The sequence below is a fragment of the Dermacentor albipictus genome, chromosome 4 (assembly GCF_038994185.2).
Source record: "Dermacentor albipictus isolate Rhodes 1998 colony chromosome 4, USDA_Dalb.pri_finalv2, whole genome shotgun sequence".
NCBI classification, from domain to species: domain Eukaryota; kingdom Metazoa; phylum Arthropoda; class Arachnida; order Ixodida; family Ixodidae; genus Dermacentor; species Dermacentor albipictus.
In genome coordinates, this window is record NC_091824.1 from 130,847,548 (window position 1) to 130,868,643 (window position 21,096).

A 21,096-nucleotide genomic window follows, 5' to 3' on the forward strand; every position below is an offset into this window, starting at 1 on the left:
TAACCGACAGGAGCATGCAGTCGGTGAAAGAAATCCTCGCGCGATGACACATGAAGTAAATTAAGTGCTGCGCTTGGCATATATATCTATCTATTATATTCGTGTGCATTCCCATGTATGAATACTAATACTCATACATTGCGACCCTAAAATTTGGAAGTATTTCCTGTGGCATAAGGATTTTTCGAAGCCTCCGATTTGGTATTGTCCTGCGGTAGGTAAATACAATCAGGTCACGTGCCTCGGGTCAGCTGGCTAACGTTTCAACACGTGGCAATTATTCGTATTTCGCGAGACAGTTCCACCAGTCGAAACATTAGCGAGCCGATCTGATAGACTTAACCTGATTGTACTATTTTCAACTTCCACTGCGCATCTCTACGTAGGTCACTTTCTGCCTTTTCGTAGTAACGAACGGCGCTGAACGCCTATTCACAACAAAACCAATAATCGTACATCAAACATATGACGTTGTCCATAACAGCTCGACTTCAAAACCTGTGAAGCGTTGCACCTGGGACTCTATACCCGACATCAACACAAATGAAAGTGACCCGAGTGCCAACAGAACAGACTCCCGAAATGCTGAAAGTGAAAATTTAATGTAACTTTAATGTAGCCCGGCGCTGCTTCGCTCTAGTAGGGGATGTTGAAGGGGTAGTACTTGCTGCTTACATCCCTGTAAAATGTAATAAAGCAATACAGATTGAGAGCAAAGTACACGAGGCAAAAATTGATAGGCAATGGCCACCTTGCGCCAACACTTACGCATCCAGTACGCACACCCTAAAGTTCCTGTCAAGACCGTTCAAAGCTTCCACGTCAGCAGTGTCAAGCGAAAAGTTTAAAACCTGAAAAAGAGGAAGCAGTAAGATGAATGTAGAAAACTTCGCTCCTTCGACTATACTGAAAAGAAATGCTCCACTGATGTGATCTTCCGATGATTCTTGCCCATACCATAAAGAGACGTTAGAGCAAGGGCTGGTTAAATATGGCAGCATTCGTTGCTAATTATGCTATAGTGGCCGATTTCTTGCCTCAACGGCCGCATTACAACAAACAGGGTGTCTACCAAGTTGACATTTCCAAATTCCCTGAGTTTTCCAGGTTTTCCCTGAGCACCTTTGCGAAATTTCCTGAATGAGCCAGAACTTTGTTTTATGTCAAGACAGGCTGACCACGTTGCCCGATGCTGTCACTCTCTAGTAAGCATGCTGAAACAAAAAATTACTTAATCCAGTTTGAATAGTAAGGAGTAATATCTATTTTATTTAAAAAGAAAATAGAAGGAAAGTTTTAGTAAAATGCACAGCGAAAGAAATGGTAAAGCCCATTCTAAATTGAGTCGAACATTTTCAAATACGAATGAAAAGGCGATGCATAGATAAGTAAATATTTTCTAACATCAGCTATTTCTATCAACTGATAGCAAGCTCATCTGTATGATGTCCTGAACTTTGTCACAACTAAGGTTTTCTCTCAGCAGCTGGGAAGTCAACCTCAACTGTCCTGACATACTCTCAGCCCGTACACAACATCTCAGTGTTGGGTTTCACTGCTTAAACAATTTGTTTTAGTTGGGATGAGGGACACTTGTGTCTCAGCGTCAGCCAACACTTAGTTTTTTTAGCTCAAGCTCCTTCAAAAAGGCGGCGGCACCCTTCTTTCCCCGTTAATTCCTCAGTGCGTCGGTCCTTTCTGTTCTGATCCTCCTTCTACCACGCTTTATCCACATGGATCATCTGAAGCATCCTCTTGGTCAGTTGTACAGTCAACATTTGATTTTTCAGACTTCCGAGGGGCCGCAAAAAAAATTGAAAGAAAAACGGGCAGTCTGAAAAAAATTAATGCATGTCTTTAACTGCCTTTAAGGGCTAAAATTACCACAGGCATGTCTGAAAAAGCTCTGAAGGCCTGCCAGTACCCTTATTAGGCATATCAGGGCTTGTACTGTGACAGGAGACGGGGTGCACGCATGTGTAATTAAGGAATACATACTGTGTCCCGTGACAATTGCCCCCTTCCCACGCTTGTTATGCTTCACCCCCTAACAATAGTGTACTGAAGCGAAGCTAACTTTCGGAGACTGGCATTACGCAACGCGCTGTGCTCTGCGAGCTTCAAGGCCAATCGCGAGGATTACAAAGGCGGAGTCGGTGCCATTGGTGATAGCGGCGAATTCTTGCAATGAAAAACACGGCACCGCACGGCAAGAAGCTTAATAGCGAACATAGAAACAGCTAGGCCTAACGTTGCCACGGTGGTGGTTACGGCTGCCAGCGGATCTGCCTGCGAGAGTGCCGGTTCGAGGCGGCGAGATAATCAAAATAGCGGCGGTGGCGGCTTTGATTAATGCCATTTCAGACCTGCAGTCAGGGCAATATACGTTGACTATATGGAGTACGTGGTGGTGCCGCAAAACCGTACAAATTATCGGGCGTGTCCGAAAAATCGGGCGTCTAGAAAATCGATCGTTAACTACTCTGGCAATACATCGTGCCGATGACACGGCGTCAATGACGATTCGTTGCGATTCCTCTGTTACTGGAGCCAGCATTAACACGACTTTCGTTCCCTTTCAATAAAGTTACAGCTAATTTTCCCTGATAGAAGCACAAATTCCCTGAGTTTTCTCTGAGTTTTTCCAGACTGTTCAAATTCCCTGAGAATTCCCGGTTTTCCCGGTTTTCCCGGTTGGTAGACACCCTGAACAAATCTATTGGGAAGAAAAGCTGCCGTGTATTTTTTTTTTTTTTTTGTTATCTGCAGCTTCAGTGAAAAAGAATTACTACAGAGCTGCCCACTCCGGCATTATTTACATCCTCTGTGTAGCGTTGGTATATGTGTAGAAGTCCATCACTTAACGCTTAATCAAATTTGCCATGCCAAACTCTGATCGTTGGAGCGCGAGAAATTGGGCAGGACGTAAAAAAACTGATTTGGAAGAAAACCAGCAGTTCACATTACTAATTTCTTAACATTCTGAAACTACGGCTTGTATGAATGCCTCCAAGTGAAATCCTGAGCTGTATTGTACCTGTACCACTCTTAGTTCCGTTCACGACACTCCCGTATGTATGACCTGGTCCCTCTGCTGGTCCCCCTGGCAGTTTCATAAATATGGGGTCACCGAATGTAATAACGTCATTAATGCTGTTATCATGTACGCAAGAAAACGTGAATAAACTTGAAGTTGAACTCAAATATAAATGTCCCAGTATGAGTGTACCTTAGGTTGTATTCCATAATAAAAGATGTCATTCTCCCGACCAGTAATTGCTACATTGCGTGACATTAAGGCGATCTGCTCAGGAACGAAGCTTGCGGCGTCGCAGACTTGTCTTTCATTCAAAGGAAATTTTCTAGAATACAGAGCCTTGAGTCCTGGTAAACAGGTTTGTTAATATATTTCAAAATTTCCCGATTCGGTGCCTCCTAAACTATTCATTAAGCTCTTTACAGCAATCAAATACCTTTGTTCGCGTGATGGCAACCATAAAATTGAGTTACTGGCACATATATGAACACACTGCAAGAGTGGTGATCGACAAAAAGAAAAACTAAAGAAAGAAAAAAAGACCTTCAGGCAGAATACTGGTACCGCATAATACCGGATATGCGATTATTATATACTGCCTTTCTGCTTACAATCAACTCGAAAAAGCTTTTGAAAATTGCTAAGATTTGTAAGGAAGTACTTTCTGCGTTTAAAGGAGAAGCATTACTATACGCATAACCACGTAAGAGAGATGTACCTCACATCTCAGGTACATCGGGTACCATACATAGAAAGCAATTTTTTTGCTCGGGCTCTTTGGGAAGAGTTCTTGATCCGAAGCTTCTGATTAAATATCTTTCCTCTCGCACAGCCAAAGTGACAACGATCTCGTTATTTAAACTAATGTCAGCATTCATCTAATGCACATTAATCAGTGAAATACCGAGTATCGGAAAGTTTCAATGACAGGCTGCAGTGTATGCGACATATTAGCATACTAACCTTGAAGTTCTCCGCGATTCTTCCCTTGTTTGTACTCTTTGGGATGCTGATGAGGCCGCGTTCGATTGGATAACGGATAAGCACCTGCGAAAGCATGAAGAGAGCCCGTTCTCGCACGTAGTTGCGCACTTAAGCGGCACAGCGGCATCAAAATCCAAGGGAAAGGGTGCAGTTTATTAGTTCTGAGAGGCCGAATCAATGCCACGCTGTCTCCACAAACCTGAGCCGCCGTAACGCCATGCTTTTTGGCGATCGCCTTCACCGTCTCGTCTTCCATCAAAGTCTTCTCCCCCTTGGGTGCCCTGTAAGAACGCATCTGGTTAATTCATCGCCAGTGAATGCAGAAAACGTAAATCAATAAGCCGGGAACTAAAGTGAAGGTCAATAGCGTAGCAAAGAGCAAGGAGTCGTAAAATGCAATAAATGGGGTAATTAAAAACAAACAAAGATGGGTTATGCTATTCCTTAAACTGCACTGAATCCTATAGAGCAGAGCATGTTCTGCTCAATGATTCAGCGCGCTTTAAGGAATAAACGTTCACGGTTGTCGACTACACCAGAGCAGCGCTGAAGTATGTGTATGCCACACAGTTACATATGATCAGGTTTGTGAAAGTAAAATATGAAAGTACAATTGTAAGTTCTCAGAAGCATGAGCGCTATAACGTAAAGATGTTGCAAACTTTTCTATTTCATTTCTGCAATCCGCTCTCCATAACTTGTTCGAAATTTCTCCGGTCACGCCCACTGCGCTTGTCCGTCACGCGACGTCAGGAAAACAGCGAAAACTTTTCGTCCAATGTGACGTGCACACACTGATTATTCGTGATTAGACAAAAAAATATACATTTCCGATTCTAGACCTTTTCTCCGCGATCAGCCCACCGCTATTGATCAGAAGTTCATAGGTTGCGCCCATTTCGCCTGTCTGTAAGGTGACAATACAAAGCTGCGAAAACGCACACGTCAAAGTGACGTCTACACATTAAAGATGCATTAAGATGCCGAACAAAACTGAAAAAAAAAAACTGGACAAGGTGCCTGCCCGCCGATCGCCATGACACTGGCTACTCGGAGCTGCCGGGAAGAGTGGGGTTATTTGGGTATAATAAAAAAAATTGCGTGTCAGAATGACGTCATCGTTTTGCCAATTTTTATTTGCTGAGAATCCATTTTAAAGCCAATTTTATCCTTCCGTTGCACGCCGCCATGACTTTCTACCAGCCAGTGAAAGCTAAACATTGAGAAACGGGCGAACTGCCGACGCCGGCGCTAGCCTCCCCATCCAGTTATCTACTTTCACTGCGCTATAGTCCGGTCCCAACATCTTCTCCACTTCTGTATACTCCTCGCCTCTTGTCAAGCAGTTAGATAAAAAAATGCGAGGACAACTGCACACTTATGAGTTGTAAAGGCAAAAGTATTAATGTCCAATTAGATTCCACTGAGCGGTCCTTCGAGTTATAAACCCGTCGCGGGCGAGCGAGCGCATTTTAATTTGACCTTACCGACGCGCAGTTGGAACGCAAGCGAGAGCTTGCGCAGTAAAGGAAGGAGCGGTTACCACAGGCTTCCGAGAGCGAGAGCGAGGGTCACGTGCCGTTGCGGTGATACCCTCTCCCCTCACGTAACCCCTGGCGCGCCAGCGCGGCAGCAGCTGTCCCCTTTCGCCGCTCTGCTCCGTCGAGGCGCGCTTGTGACGTAGCGTCGCTGCCAATGGGAAATTAGGTGCCGTTTCGCTCCGACAGATGACAGACGCCGGCTTTTTTTGCTCAATGGTCCACTTCACGCTATCGCATCATAACTGTGAATGGAAGCAATGCCATTCGCGTTGAAAGGTGATCTATAAACGAGGAGAACGTTCCATTGGCCTGTGCAAACAATACTATGGGTCACCGCCCTAAGCTTGCGTAGGTGGTTATGCAAATTTGACGCTAGGAGGTTGGAATAAAAACAGATTTGAATAGCTTTAACATTATCGGGCCCCGGTGAAACGTAACGTTTACATTAACCTCGTCATCACCTCTTAGCAAAGACATGATCTACTGCAATTCTCCATCGAGACAGCGGTAAATTTCCTTTAATGGTACGCTGACCTATGTACATACCATTCATTGAGCATAAATTAGCAGAACTGTGCAAGTGCTTCCACTAGAAACAGCTCTAAGCTAATGTGACAGCTGCTCTTCGTGACTTTTCTCTCCACACCTCAGCTGTCTGAGACCCCCCGCGCTACACCCACGCGGCGGGATACGGACACAATACACTGATAATGAGGCTAAAAAACTAGGCCCCCAGTGGCTACAAGCAATAGCATTATGAGGAACGGCCCACCCACGTCTAGCTTTGATTGCACTGCCTCCAGGATTGCGAAGGCACATATCGTGTGCTGAGAATCGGTTTACCAAGTGATCACATTTGATTACAGTCTCCTAGATCAGCTCACTTTCATATTATCCTTCGAGATCCGGCCAACTCTATTCTGCTACATAACACCCAGCCATGTCAAACCACGGGAAAGGAAGCAGGGACACTTTAACAGTCAGAGTGAACACATGTGGATTATATTCTAATTAATATTAACAGAAGGAAGCAGGGTCGTATAAATCATGCGTTGCATGCAACAGATAACCTGTAGCCCAATAAGGCAACAAACTGTGTATCACTGCATGGAAGACGCAGCTGCGCCTGATAAGATATTAAATGTGCGCCCATAATAGCAAATTTTTGGATGTGGGTCTGAGCTTGGCCAGCACCAGACGGCAGAAGGCACCATCTGGCAGTAAGACGACAAGAACATTAACGATGATGATGTGTCAACGAATTCTATTATGTAAAAAAGTGACGTCGAAATAAATAGGCGGTGCTGAACATGATCATAAATAATTGCGCCGGATGCATTATCGCAAATGTAATCACAACATTCTATAAAAATATTTTTGAAAAGATCTGATTCCCCATTTTTGCGTGCAAAACCACATCCCGACTACGAGGCACACCGTAGTGAACATAGTAACCTCAAATTTTTTCACGTGCACTTAAGTCTAAGCACACAAGCGTTTTGGCATTCCAGTCCCATCTGAATGCCACCGTCACCACCGGCATTGAACCAGCTCAGGAGCATCCTGTCGTAGCCACTGGGCTACCCAGGCGGATTAAACAAAAAATTATCTTTGTGTACTTCTGCGCTGCCTGGTATGTGCAGCCATTTCAAACAATGGACGATATAAAGAGAAATGTTCTTGACTGCACGAAGCATTTTGGCAAAGGGCGTCGTTGGTAAAGCGGAAAACAGAAATAAATGGTAAATCCTACGCCACATTAGTGCACGACTCGTTTGAATCAGGAAACGTTGCTCACGCTTCCGTTTTCTAAGTGAAACCCAATTTTATTCGAACTAGAATGCACGACCCGAACGCGCGTAAAGTTCGCTCATTTTCCAATTTTCTGTTAGGCGACAAAACGGGAAGCTTTTGAAACTATGTACACTGTAGAATCAAATAAGCACAGTAGACTATGTCCAAGAGTGTAACTGATGCTGCATATGAAAAAGAGTACCCACCAATTGAATCTGTGCGACAATGATTACGCGGCGCTATTTCGGTGACACTGGAAAACCCTGTGACGTTTCATAACGGACGCACTCTTCATCGGTGCTCAAAAGGCGGTCACAGATACAACTGCGGTGCCTAAAACTGGGTAAATATGAATAATACGATCAAATAAAGAAGCATTACAATAACACATACCAAGGCCGGTCAGGCGAACCCAGCGGGCTGTACGCAGTAGTTTTGATTTGAAGGTCTGCACACAGGGCAATGAGCTTCTTCTGCGGCAGGTAAGGATGACACTCGACCTGCGCCGTGAGAAAACACGTGGGAGCTGGTGAGTAGCATTGCGATGTCCGCGACTTAACTGGCGTTTATTCGCAGGCACATTAAGCTCAATGTGACGGTGACAGCGTTTCCAATTCACCACCCATTTGTTTTCCTGCACTCTGCCCCCATCGAGATGCGGGTGCGGCGGCCAGATATCGAACCCCCGACCTCATGCCCGGCGCCAGAACGTTATAGCCATTGAGACATCACGGCACGGTTCCCCTCGCCTATTATACAGCTGTATCGATCAATGCACAGTTAGGTTAAGCCAGAACGGCATCTGCCCGTCACGTCATGCACTACTGCAGTGGCGCTGACGAGATAGCAGACAAGTAACTTGAAGTAATTTCAATTCACTGACCTTAAGATCTTGAACACCGGACTGTCACGGTATGCAGCAACCTCAACGAACGGATTTTGGACGTGTCGCTACTGTCACCGGTTTACATGATGCCGAAAATTCGCAGAAAATATGCTGCTCAGGGTGGCCGGATTTAGCGGCCCCGACTTAGGCCTGACGTGGCAGACTAGCTAACGCAATAATATAACGGGAAACATACAGGGACGGCTGTTATTTTGTTCGGAAACTAGCTCTGGACAATGCACGTTATTAGTACGGTCCCACTAAACTATCGTTCTATATTAGACACAAACGTGGCGGCCTGGCTGCTTTTTTACAGCTAAGCTGCTAAGGAGATTTGCGCAGCCGTTTTCATGCGCCAATGAAAGCCGATATCAATCAGCAACGTGAAGTGCGTCGAAGTCCTTAGTTTTCTTATAAACGTAATTAAAATTTCTTATAAAAAAAGATGCAACATTCCGTACATCTTATACCAGTTGATACCTTTGGGTGTGTTTTATTTTTATGTTTTAGTCAGAACTCCAAAATTTCTGTCTCTAACGTGTTTTAATGACTCCACTTATAGAGGTGAGCCTGGAGTTATGTACATCTGCGCTGCTAAGAGAGCAGTCATCACCGCAGTCGGCCTGGCAGGTGCGACCGTATGACAGGGCCATCGGTGAGATCGTGCAGGCGGCTTCGGTGATGAATCATCACAAAAAGCATTAAAACGAAACCTATCGTGTTTCTGAAGGATGTGAAATCTTCAGTATACAGTTTCGACGTCTTTTCTGTATCAGTGCCTCAGACTGGCATACGCCAAGAAAAGCTTTCTTTTTTTTTTTCGCTCTTGTGCTATCACATATTAACCATAAACTTGCCTGGTTCATCACTGGCTTTATCTGACACGACTTGACGAGGCGAGTTATTTGTTCCGAGTTGAAGTTAGACACGCCGATGGAGCGCACCAAGCCTTTCCTCTTGCATTCTTCCATGCCCTGGAGACAAAACGACGGGTTTTGGTTTATGTATGATCCGGCTCTGCAAGCTCAAAACATTTTTAAACATTCACAAACAAAACGTGCTCTGTTCGCAGCCTATTATGCGAAATATCGAAGCCGTCTATGTGTGTGCCTATATGCACACATACACTGCTTCGATTTCGGTATTAGAAGCCTTGTACAGGGCTGTCAATTTGCAGCAGTTTAATAGTGCAGCAAATTGGAGGCTCTTATTGGAGTGAGAGAAATCATCTGCAAGAGGCTAATAAACGGATCAATTTCATTCTGTGTTTGGCAAACCGGTGCCGCCCAGGGAATGTTAACGAGCAATGGCCTTCAGCGCCGTAAGTGAGAAAGCACCGCAATCTTTAGTCGCCCATGCGAACGCGGGGCCGCAGGGAGCACGTTGTTTCTACGTTTTACAAAACTGTAACCTAAACGAGGTTGGCCTTTTTTTTTCTTTTGTCTTAGTGTGAATATTGTAAACAGGTAAGCGGCCACGATCATTCAGGACGAACTTGTGAAAACCATCCTAGCAGTTTTTCTTTCTTTTTTTTTTGTGCTCAGAAAACTGCATGAGAGCCATGCACGAACAGCTCCAAGCGTATATAGCGGTTATCGTATTATGGTACAGTGTCAAAACAATCGAATCACTGTAATAGCTGCTTCATGCAAAATAACTCGAAAGGGGCGTGGATTGAATACAGTAAATATTTTTCTAGGTTGAGGAAACGACACCTGACAACGGCGGTTCAGGGTTCCAGCGCAACATAATTTACGAGTGAAAATAAGCAAAAACGTCCTCGGAATTCAAATAAGCGATAACTTGTCCCATTCCTACATATTGCAGACGTAAATAGTAAGGCAGGGAGGGTAACCAGACTGAGTCCAGTTTGCGACCCTACACCTGGGGAGGGGAATGAGGAGTGAAAGAGAGAGAGAGAAAACTGAGGTGTGGATGTCTATAGTTGGGAACTCAATTCTGTTGCCTTCAGGCAGTGAAAAAGCGCTCGAACTGCTTTCTAGGCTAATGAACTGTGAGGCCAGGCTCCTATAATATCTTCGCTTCCGTTATTGGCCTGTCATCCAGTCTATTTAAGGCACACTGGAGAGTCCGACGTTGATTATCGAAGCGAGAACAGTGGCACAGAAGATGGCTGATCGTCTCTTCACACTTGCACTTAGCGCACATTGGTGAGTCCGCCATTCAAATACGATAGCTGTAGGAGATGGTGAATGCTACTCCTACACATAGCCGACAGAGCAGTATTGCCTCACGTCGTGAAAGGTTCGCTGGTAATTTAAGTTTCAGGAAAAATAATGGAGTGATAGGGAAACGTTATGGTTTTCTCGTGGCAAATAACCACGCAGGAATAAAGACGGCCTCCAAGTTTGTTTGTTTTTTCACTATTTTTGGACGTCCTCCGCGGTGCCATTGCTGCACTTTTTCTTCTGCTTGTATGACTAAGCAATGCGCGCGATGTTCGCAAGGGGACGCTGTGCGTCCGCCCGAAACTTCAGGCTGGTTCTCCATTACACCTCATTTTTTCTAACACTAAAATGTGCAAATAATGATTCGATATCGACGACAACAAAAATGGTTCAAAGTGATATTGATGATGATGATGATGATGATGATGATGATGACGACGACGACGACGACGACGACGACGACATTTGTTGGCGTCCTATTTGCTGCGGGGCGGAGAGAAATAGTCCCATAGCCTGCTTGATTTAATTAGGTTTTGCTGCATCTATCGCTATCTAGTGTTTTGTCTATCTCATTCCAATTTTACCTTTGGTATTTAGAACCTCAATCACTATACCGTCCCGTTACCTACATTTGCAATGAGACCACGAGTAGTATCAATAATTTTCCTGCTTTTGTTCCACCAATAATATCATAGTCTTTTATCTCAACTGCTGACCAGTTCATCCTTCAATGTTCTTCGAATGACAACGCTTCTTGGCATTGCATTATCTTGGAATTCCATTACGATGTGCGGAGTCCTTCCAGGGCTTTCTTTGCAGCACATACCTTCCTCATCCTGTGGTACATATTTGCTGCCACATGTGTTTCTCCTCAGGCAGCAAACTCTGGCCTCAAATAGCACGGCACTAACTTTTCGGTTATCGTACAAATTTTCCCTGCTGATTTCTTTCTTGCCATTTTTCTAAAGGGATACGGTATTTCGTGTTTCCATCCTATTCATCCAATTTACCGTCTCTGTTTCACTCACTTTACTTATGACTCCTGGCTGTATTAAATATACAACCAGGAGTCATAATTACCAGGACTAATAATTACCCACAATTACTTTCAGTTACCCTGTACGCTTTTGAGGTGCAGATATTTGCGTACTTTAGCCAGCCATTTCATTTGCTGCATGTTCGTTAGTCTTTCTTCAAATTTAATCTTGCTCAGCACTTCTCTGGATTCAAAAAAAGCCCAGCCTGTCACCTTGGACTGCCACATTTGTAGTTTTACTGTGGGCCGCCAAAAGCATTCGGCCTACCGCCCTATGGTTAATCTCCAACTCTGGCAGCATTTATAATTTACAGCACAGAATTGCATTTGCCAACGTCAGCGCTGGTACAGTTTTTCAATTTCCTCGCGCCACCTCATATTTATTGTAGCCCAAAACTAGTACTGTATGTTTCATTATTGTTACATTCCGCCGCCCTTTCATTTTTAGGTTATCTTGATGGACATTTGAGAAGTCATTGCTTCATTTATGCATACGCTCGGGTTAAGTAGACTTGGTCAACCAAACAGGCTCTGGGCTTTTATTTCTGACTCGTGCACCCAGAGGCGCAGTGGGGAACCCTCTCGTCCTATACTTATGTCTTTCTGCAGCACGATGGTGTGCTCTTTCCGGTGTTTGTAGCGCCCGCGGCATACATGGTTTATTGTGTGTTCAAATAAATTACTTAAATTTATTTCGATGCTAGTAATCTTGAGGATTTCATTAAAACTTCTAACTGTACCAGCCCCGGGAAATGTGCGATAAGTGTCCCTGCATGAATCTGGCTTCCACAAAAGTACTGCTAGCATTACGGTTTCCCCAATGCTAGCACACTGATGGAGACCAAACAGCGGATAAGGACACAAAAATGATTTGTCTCCGAGTTCGGCGTAAGAATGGACATTACGGTTTCCCCAATACGAGCACACTGATGGAGAGCAAACAGCTGATAAGGACACAAAAGTGATTTGTCTCCGAGTTCAGCGCAAGAATGAACAAGAAATGTCGGTTCTAGAATCCAAGGGGACATAGTTATATTTCTTCCAAAGCTCATTTGACAGATTTAGGTATGCTAGCGCCAAGGTTCGTATGGCATGGCTACGCACGCTTCACTACCCTCTGACTTCCCATCATTTCTAACTGCATAATAGCTTCAGAATCAGATGCACATTGTATTATATTGATTCATAAACCAGTCATTTTTCGGTTTAACCAGTTTCAGAACCTTTTTTAGTAAGGCGGAAGAGGAAGTTTTTGATTGAAACCGGTCGGTCGAACCACTGCATGTATTAAGTCAAAGCTCAGGTCAAAAGAAGACAAGCGTACCTGCCAGGTCTCCAGGTAATCGATGTCGGCCAGTTGGATGTCGCCATTTTGGTCTTTTGGGAACAGGTCGCCACCCTCCTGAACATTGCGAGGCGACAACAACAGAACATGACAGGTGCAAAATTAACATACGGCAACATTGTCCTTTGAAACGTTTGTTGCCTTGTATTTGCCCTCGCTTACCTTGTACGCTTGAGGCCAGTGAATCAAGTAGAGGTCGATATAATCAACTCCTAGCGCCTGCAAACTCCTTTTGCAGCACTCCACAACTTTTTGTTTACTATGAAACGAGTTCCAGCACTGAAAAATAAAAATAATAATATAAACGCTTCACATTACACCTTCTCGATGTTATCATGACTGACAAGAAGTAAGGCCTAATTAAAAGAGGTGTTGGCTGTCGTGCTGCTGAAAGAAACACCTGATGACTAACGCCAGGCGTGACCCGTCGCAGTAGTTCATCGCCTACAGCATTCTATTTCTGAGCACGAGATCGCGGGTTCGACTTCCGGCCGCGGTGGCCTCATTTCGACGACGGCAAAAATGAAAAAAAAAAGAAGAAATGCTTGCGTGCCGTGCTTTGGACGAAGATTAAAGAAGCCAGGTGGTCGCCGCCCTTCATAACCCAGTGTGCAGTTTAGTGACGTTATACCATACAATTTCATTTAATACCAGACACAGCCAAAGCAATTCACATCCCGCGGCCGCATGGACAAACGCACGTTGACGTATAGACGCTCCTTCTCGACTCCCCCATGCGGACACCCTTCCGTGTTATGTAGTCATTGCATTAACGCCCTTTAGAGATTCCATTGCTGAATGAGCATAAATGAGGCCATCGGCTATCCATTGCGCACAATATGACAAACTCGGCGACCCCCTAGAGTACGACCAGGAATGTGGTCAAGGCATACGGCCATTAGACAAACGTCAGGTCATATCGTACGTTGTCATATCATGCTGTCTTCGGCACACCACCGCCGATGTACCAGCATTTCGTTAAGGATGCCTTAGTGACCACAAATAAGACGTACCATACTTAAAACACATCAATTATTTATCTGATGGTGCGTCATCATAATACGAAATAATATTGTAGTGAATCTTTATCACCACGCACACACCTTCAGCCTCACAGCAGCGTGAATCTTTCTAGCACATCAGCAGTCAAATATTTCCGCTATGGTGTTGGCGGTTACGTCGTAAAGGCTGGTAGATAGGGCAAGCCTCCAGAGGCGTTATTATGACCACTATATCAGTTGTTCACATCACTAGCGATATCAACATTTGAGTAAAACCAATTTGGAAACGAAAACTGATGACTTGAAGAGAGGTCAGAGGAGCTCACTGTTCGGAGAATTGCGTTTTTTACAACCGTTAGTTAAGGTTTTTGTTCATTTATGGGTCACCGTTAGGATTTCAACATGTTCCTCATTGCGAAATGCTGCAACACGGACGCACTTCCATCAATCAATAAAAGTAACCGGTTGCGGAGCGTAATTACACCATTGGTCTATTTGCGAGAAGCACACGTCATCATAGCGTGGCGTCGAGGGGCGACTAATGCAATGTGTTTTCTTTTCTTTGACAGCGCCCATCAACGCCACAGAAGCAGATGCGGCAGCTGTTGGAGCACTGATGGGCACCCTGATTTGCGTGGGTTGCGCCGACACAGACTGGCTGCACTCAGCACACACATAATGAGCGTTGACGGCAGGGAACCGCGTATTTAGTTGCGCAGTTTGCTTATGCTCGACGTCTCTCAACGCGAAACATGCCAAACCCAACCATGTACGTCCGACGTACTTTCATAAAAAGAAAAACTGCCAGATTTGTCTAACGTACTTGCAAAATTAAAAGAAAAAAAACAAGCTAGAGGGACACGTCGGACGTACCTTCAGCCACAGCCTTTCGCATAAGTTTTCTTTCCTTAGCGCTGTTATGTACCTTAGACTCTAATAATCTTAATATATGCTTTATGTACATGTCCACGAGCTGATCTAAATGTCATGGCTCATAGCCTTACCTGTGCGTCAGTAAAGAATCCAGAATCTCTACTTTCGATCGCACTTTGTCGGGCCAGGACGAATTGTAAATTGTGGAATAAAGCTTATTTCAGTGGTCGGGTCAACTCACTAACTTGCCAAAATCAACACTCAGCGATTCAGACATCCAAAATACTTCTTAAATAGAATGTATCAGTGCACGACCTGAACCAATTCTTTATGAGAAGGTTAACCGCGCCATTAGACGAATAAAAATTTTACGGATAAAATGAAGTGATAAATATAGTCGAATTCTATGGGTTTTTTTCAATCAACTCCATGATGGTTGAAAGAAAAAAAAACGTTGGTTCTTTGGACATGAAATTACGATTTAGCCAGTGCCGTATTATTCAGCCACGCACGCAGTCGGCGGTCTTAATCCAGACCGTAGTGGCAGCAACTTTTCGGTAACAACGCGTAAAAATGCCCTAAGAACGAGAACCACATCAGTACTTTTAAAGGACGACCACGACGCTAGATTTCCCAAGCCCGATTCCTCATGTAGCCTGTGCGTTTTAGGTGCAGCTGGCTACCCGCGATTCTTTAGCAGTCAAACCGGTTGTAGAGACTCCCCTCACTCCGGGCGCAAGGCCAGTACATGCAACATTCTTAAGGCGTCACACACATTGATTCTCGGTGAACAGCTGCTACCGTCATCAAGATCGGACGATCGTGGGCGTAAGTCTGCTCGTTGCAGCTGGGAAAGAGAATGAAGGAACCTATAAAACTTACGGAGAGAAAGATCGGAAAAATGAATGATAACCACCTGTGCGCGACATGCAGCAGCTTTTGTGACGTATATAATGTGGCGTTCGCAAGGGAAAAGTCCGGAACTTGTGCCAAGGATATGAAAAAGGTGGTTAGCCGCGGCTAAATGCCACCAATGACATATATGGTTCGCCGTCATTTGGCGTTCCTTACAGCATTTTTTATATTGCACTTAATTAGTTAATTAACTAAGATGTATTATGCTAAGTTCCTAATATTCATTTTAGGGCCAAGTGCGTTTCGTTGTGCTGTAGAGGGGATTCAGAAACGACCGATCCAATTTCTTGTGGCAACGTACATACAGCGTGGCGATTTTTTTTCGGCGTGTAAAGAAAGCCCACAAAATACGAAACAAAACCACGTGACTGCGCTCCTGCGCTGTCGGATTGCAGCGCTCGCAACCGTGCGTCGAGCCTATCGCTTTATCAGGGATGACGGCACTTCCTTTCCGTGTGCCACCGTCAAAGATGCTGACGCACTGCGAAGCCGACGCATAGAGCCGCGGCCGCCCACTTCGCCACGGTCCGCGCGCACGATTCTTTCGCACGAACCACGATTTATAGCGCTACAATACAATAAGTAGCGTATGAGCGCCATCACATGGTTTTATTTCATATTTCGCGGGCTTTCTTTAAACGCCGAAAAAAATCAGCACGCAGCATGTACGTTGCCACCAAAGATTGGATCGGTCGTTTCTGAACCCACTCTTCGACGCAACGAAACGCCCTTTTCCCTAAGATTAATATTAAACATTTTCCATAATTAATCTCAGCTGATTAATTAATTAGACGGAATAAAAAAAAAAGCTCTAAGGAGCGCCACAAGACGGCAAACCATATGCCGTTGGTTTCACTCAACTGTGGCTAACCACCTTTTTTTAAATCCTTGGCACAGGTTACGTGAAACACTCTGTATAGCAAGCATTTGTTACGTATTTGTTGTACGACGCAAGTAGGGTTGCTTAACTGGATAGTCCTATCCTAATACTAGTTTTCGAGGTTATGTGTTTTGATTATCTAGGTGAGATATAGCGCTGCAGACCGCAGAACTGGCCATGGAAAAAAAAAAAAACACCGCTGTGAATTCAGCTCCATCTGCCGGCACTGGAACGTTGCCTTTGAGAAATGTATCGTTGTCTAGGAAATAAGCTCTTTCAATAAATTTTGACTGACAACGACATAGTAAAAATATATTTACGACGACCGTCATAAGCGTACCAGCGTAGTTAACGCAAGCAAACAAGCGGAAACACTGCAGAACGCGCCAGGTCACCGCCCGAACTCTTGCAGACGAGAGGCGCCAGTCCTTCCCCTGACGTCATGCGAGCGGCGCTCGCAGCGCCCCTGTAGGTCATACTCGAAGCTAATTCTCTCTAATGCGCTTTCAGTATTGAGATTTATTCACTTGCATAAATTATGTTCCTAATCCTTACATCAATTGTCTTCGATTTGCATTTAACGACTGCTTAGAAGCCAGTGCATTCCAGTGCATGTACGGCTTTCGAAGCTGGTTTTGTATTGATCGTTGACGTCGTTTGTCTAAGATGGAGCTAGCTCTATCTTACAGTGTTGGTTATATGACATGTTTGAACTTTTGTTACTATAGCGAGGACTATGCTCAGCAATGATATAAGTTGGTGTGACTTCGTCCTGCATGAAGCTAGCCGCCGATTGATCTGACCCATGCTTCCTGCACACCATTGATAATGAATTATAGACTTTGCCATCTTAAACTACTAAGTGGCTTTTGAGGGAAGCCATAGTGAATTGCTCCGGATTTTATTTGACTACCCGGGCTTCCGCGCCTATAGGAATGTGCCCGCTACAGCCTAGAAACGAACCAAGAACTAACGAGTGAATTTGATTTGATACATTATATGAAAATGCGTTCATATACTACGAAGGATAATCCACTGACGGGCATTGCATAACGCTTCTTGACGTTCCTTATGAGACGCCACTCAGAATCGGAATAGAACCGTATGTAGGAGCAGCAGGGTCAAGCATACGAGTTTCCTAGAACCGGAACCGTTTACAAGTAGCCCTGAAGAAAAGTCAGGGAATATTTTTATGAAGTGCACAGTTGATTAAAGGGTCAGTAATGAGACAAATATTTTGAACTGTTTCAGAAAATTACGAAAGGGGCCAATGTTTCTTAGACAGGAGGCTTGGTCAGCCAGGAAAAACGCAGTAACTACATACGGCAGCCAATGCCAAGCTGAACCTCCTGCACCAACTCATCTTGACGTCATGGATTTGTACGGTATCTCCTCGGGCCAGTTATCTATTTTTCATGAGTAAAGTTGGACTGTACTGTATTCCGAAAGAGCCTAATACTGAAGTTAGCAGGATATAAAGATTTTTACTGAAGCATAACGGCCCAAATACGGGGTAGGGAGCATGGGGGGGGGGGGGATTACTTCGAAATCCGCGACGTCACAATGACGTACCGACGTTTTAGTTTCAGCGAAAAATTCTATAAGCGGATTTTGACGTTCACTTTCTCGAACCAGTTGGTGCCACCCAATTACCACGAAATTATAGTTAGTTAGTTAAATGGGGTTTAATGGCGCAAAAGCGGCTGAGGCTATGCTGCGCCAACCACGAGGTGCTGCGCCAACCACGAAATTATAGGCAAATGAAAAGAGTTCCGGAAGAATAATTGATCAGAACAAACTCATTTTAGTGTTTTTCTATGGTGCCCCTTTAGCAAATTATGGGGCAAAAAATGCGCCGAATGCAGCCACCTTGCTGGTGATGAAGAGCTTTTCCCTGGTGACAAGGCCTTCCTTGATGGCGTCCGCAATGGCCCGTCCCACTTCCGGCTCATTGAGGTAGACGAGCGCGCAGTCAATGTGCCGGTAGCCGATGCGAATAGCCTCCTTCACGGCCTCATAGACTTGGGAGGGAGCCGACTGCAAAAGGCGAGAGAGTCCCGACAGGGTAAATAGCTGAGCTTGGTGATGCAATAATAACTTGCACGTTAACGCTTAAGTAAAATTAAAGCTCTAACTGGAAGATACAGAACTAAAAATGCAGATACAACGAGCGCACTTTAAAAGCAATAAAAAAAAAGACACACTAAGCGGTTTTGTCCCGTGCTATTTATGGTTTGTTCAAAACGGATGCACTAAACTGGAGCCAGGTCAATTTCCCCTCAATGCTTCTATAGGTTTGGTTGGATTTTATAAACAATGGGAATGAACTTATTGTAGAAAGCGGTCACCATGCCGATGGCGGCGACACAAGACGTTTTCTGCAGTCATTACATTACTCGTTAATTTCTGTCCGCTGAAATTCGTGCAGCACCGATACCACAACAATTATTTTGGATTGGTTATTCAGTTATTTCGTCAGCTGGGAGTATTCCGGGAACTCTGTGTGAAAGGTTTTATTCCATATCTGTATTCTTTCCGACAATTTTGAAGAGAGCTTTCCTTCGTGGTAACCTTTTTTTTTTTTTTTGTAGGGAGGCCCTCGAATCTGGCAGCATTGGTGGCTCATAATGAAGGCTGCAATTTTCTACGCATAACATATGCCATAGTAGGTTTATGGGAGAACACCCTTTCCCATTGCATAATACGCATACAGCATAGCACGCACAACGTGAAAGATGTTGCTTCATATCTTGTTGGTGGCAGGCTCTCTTTTCGTTCCCTTTGATTTCTTCTGGACTACATTTCCATGAAAAAAACAGGTCAAAGGGGACCGAAGAGAGAATAGAGTGCTCTGTTCTCTCCTCTGTCCCCTCTGGAGTCGTTGCACTGTTAATCAAAACTTTAAAGCATATTTTACCAACAAGCCCTATCTTACATCCTTCTTCAGGTAATTACCCGTATGCTTTTCTTGGCATCATTGTCTGTTAGATAATTGTAGTTGTTTCTAAAGAAATGTCAAGCGCCTCGGTTTCCTTTACTCGTCCTGCTTTGTTTTATTTGTGGCAGTGTGAAATTATTGAGAATATTGTCATCCAATCATACAGACTGTAGTAGTGAGGTCTTGAAGTTCAGACGAACTGCATCAAATTACGTAAGCGCTGATTAGAAATGTTCGCGGTAGGGCTACCTTAAAGCAGGTGAGGATTTTAAGTTGACAGTGCCCCATTCCACATTGAACATTACAGTGTCAAATAAGTTTTGATGAACCGTAATATTGAACAAGTCCCCCTCTAGGTAGTAGTATGTGGAGTTTATACACATTAGAACTATGTAGCGAGACAAGACAAGGTCCTGGATTTCTGACTTCCTGTATTATTATAGCAATACAACTGCAAGGCCAGAGATGTTACTGTTATACAGAAGCGGGCATAGTGTGACGTGAACTTGTACAGGAGCAACAGATGTAACACCGCGCTATCTCGCTCGACAGCCAGCTGCAACAACATCAACTGTGGTGCTACGCGAGCGCAAAACACATCTGAATATTTCGCACTGTAACGAACTTATTAATGTCAGTCACGCCGACGTCGACTCCGTGCTTCTGCCATTTGGGTTAAATTTGTGGAAATACGTTTGGTTACTACGTAGAGCAATCTGGCAGTACCAGCGTACAAAGACAGTACGATGCTTTGCTACCAAGCGTGACCTCTGTTACGAGTGTTTATATCGCCGCTTTTCTTTTTTGGTTGCGTGTTCTTTATTGATCAACTGTCATAAAATTAAGTAAATACCGAAGGAGAGTTATCCGACACCAACATAAGGTATTGGCATATTCTCGGCGCAATTAATACAGCGAATACGTTGAGGCACACCGCGCAAATCGAGAAAAAAGAATGTCACGGAATGGCAGCGCAGCAGGTTTCCAAAGAGAACTGTCCAGCGCTCGCAGACGCGGTCTGGCTCTCTTTCCTCCACGCTTTCAAGACTTCCGGGAGAGAGAAGGGTGCAGAAATGGGGGAGCGCTTACCTTCCAGGTTCCAAGGCCGAGCGCCGGAATCTTATTCCCGTCAGCCAGCGTTACGATGGGGCAATTCGACATGGTCGGGCTTCTTTCACTTCTGCTTCTATAAAACGAAAGGCACGTCCGAAAAATCACGGAGAGGCAACGCTGCTCACCGTCTGTTCGAAGCACGTTTCGAGTCGGGCGAAAAGGAACACGTTATAAAAAGACGCCGACACAATGGCGCGTTTTATATTTCTCGCTCGCGCGGACGCTGGGTAGGGTGATCCCCGGCTCCGAGGGAGGGAGAAACGGCGCCAGACGCGTGGCTCCAGCTCGCGCATGCGCGCCGGCCTTCACCGACTGCGGCGCTTCAGATGACGCTGCTTAGCATGACGTCATCATCGAAAAAAAAAGGCAGAGCGCCAAGCGGCCGGGCTTCTGGTTTCGTCTGCAGCTTTCGTCTTTCGTCTTTCAGGGAGCGGCATGTTTGAAGTCAGTTAAAGCTACCACAGTTGCCGGTCGGCATCTCTGGGGTGTACGCTGTGGATAACTGCGGAGACATGCATTGTATGAGCTGTTTCGCGTGGGGTCATTTAGAAGAAACTCTAACAT

The 21,096-nt window shown here is 44.8% G+C and overlaps 1 protein-coding gene across 1 annotated transcript; it reads right to left on the reverse strand.

The window, feature by feature from the left end:
- Positions 1-583: 583 nt before the first annotated feature.
- LOC139059329 (aldo-keto reductase family 1 member B1-like) lies at positions 584-20,832 on the reverse strand. Its single transcript, XM_070537582.1, has 10 exons — positions 20,509-20,832; positions 18,351-18,518; positions 12,975-13,091; positions 12,792-12,869; positions 9,100-9,216; positions 7,750-7,856; positions 4,221-4,302; positions 4,001-4,084; positions 769-851; positions 584-679 (listed from the first exon to the last, which is right to left on the reverse strand). Exons 1-10 carry the CDS (start codon positions 20,578-20,580, stop codon positions 637-639), a joined length of 951 nt encoding a protein of 316 aa, XP_070393683.1. The 5' UTR covers positions 20,581-20,832; the 3' UTR covers positions 584-636.
- Between the last annotated feature and the right edge of the window lie 264 nt (positions 20,833-21,096).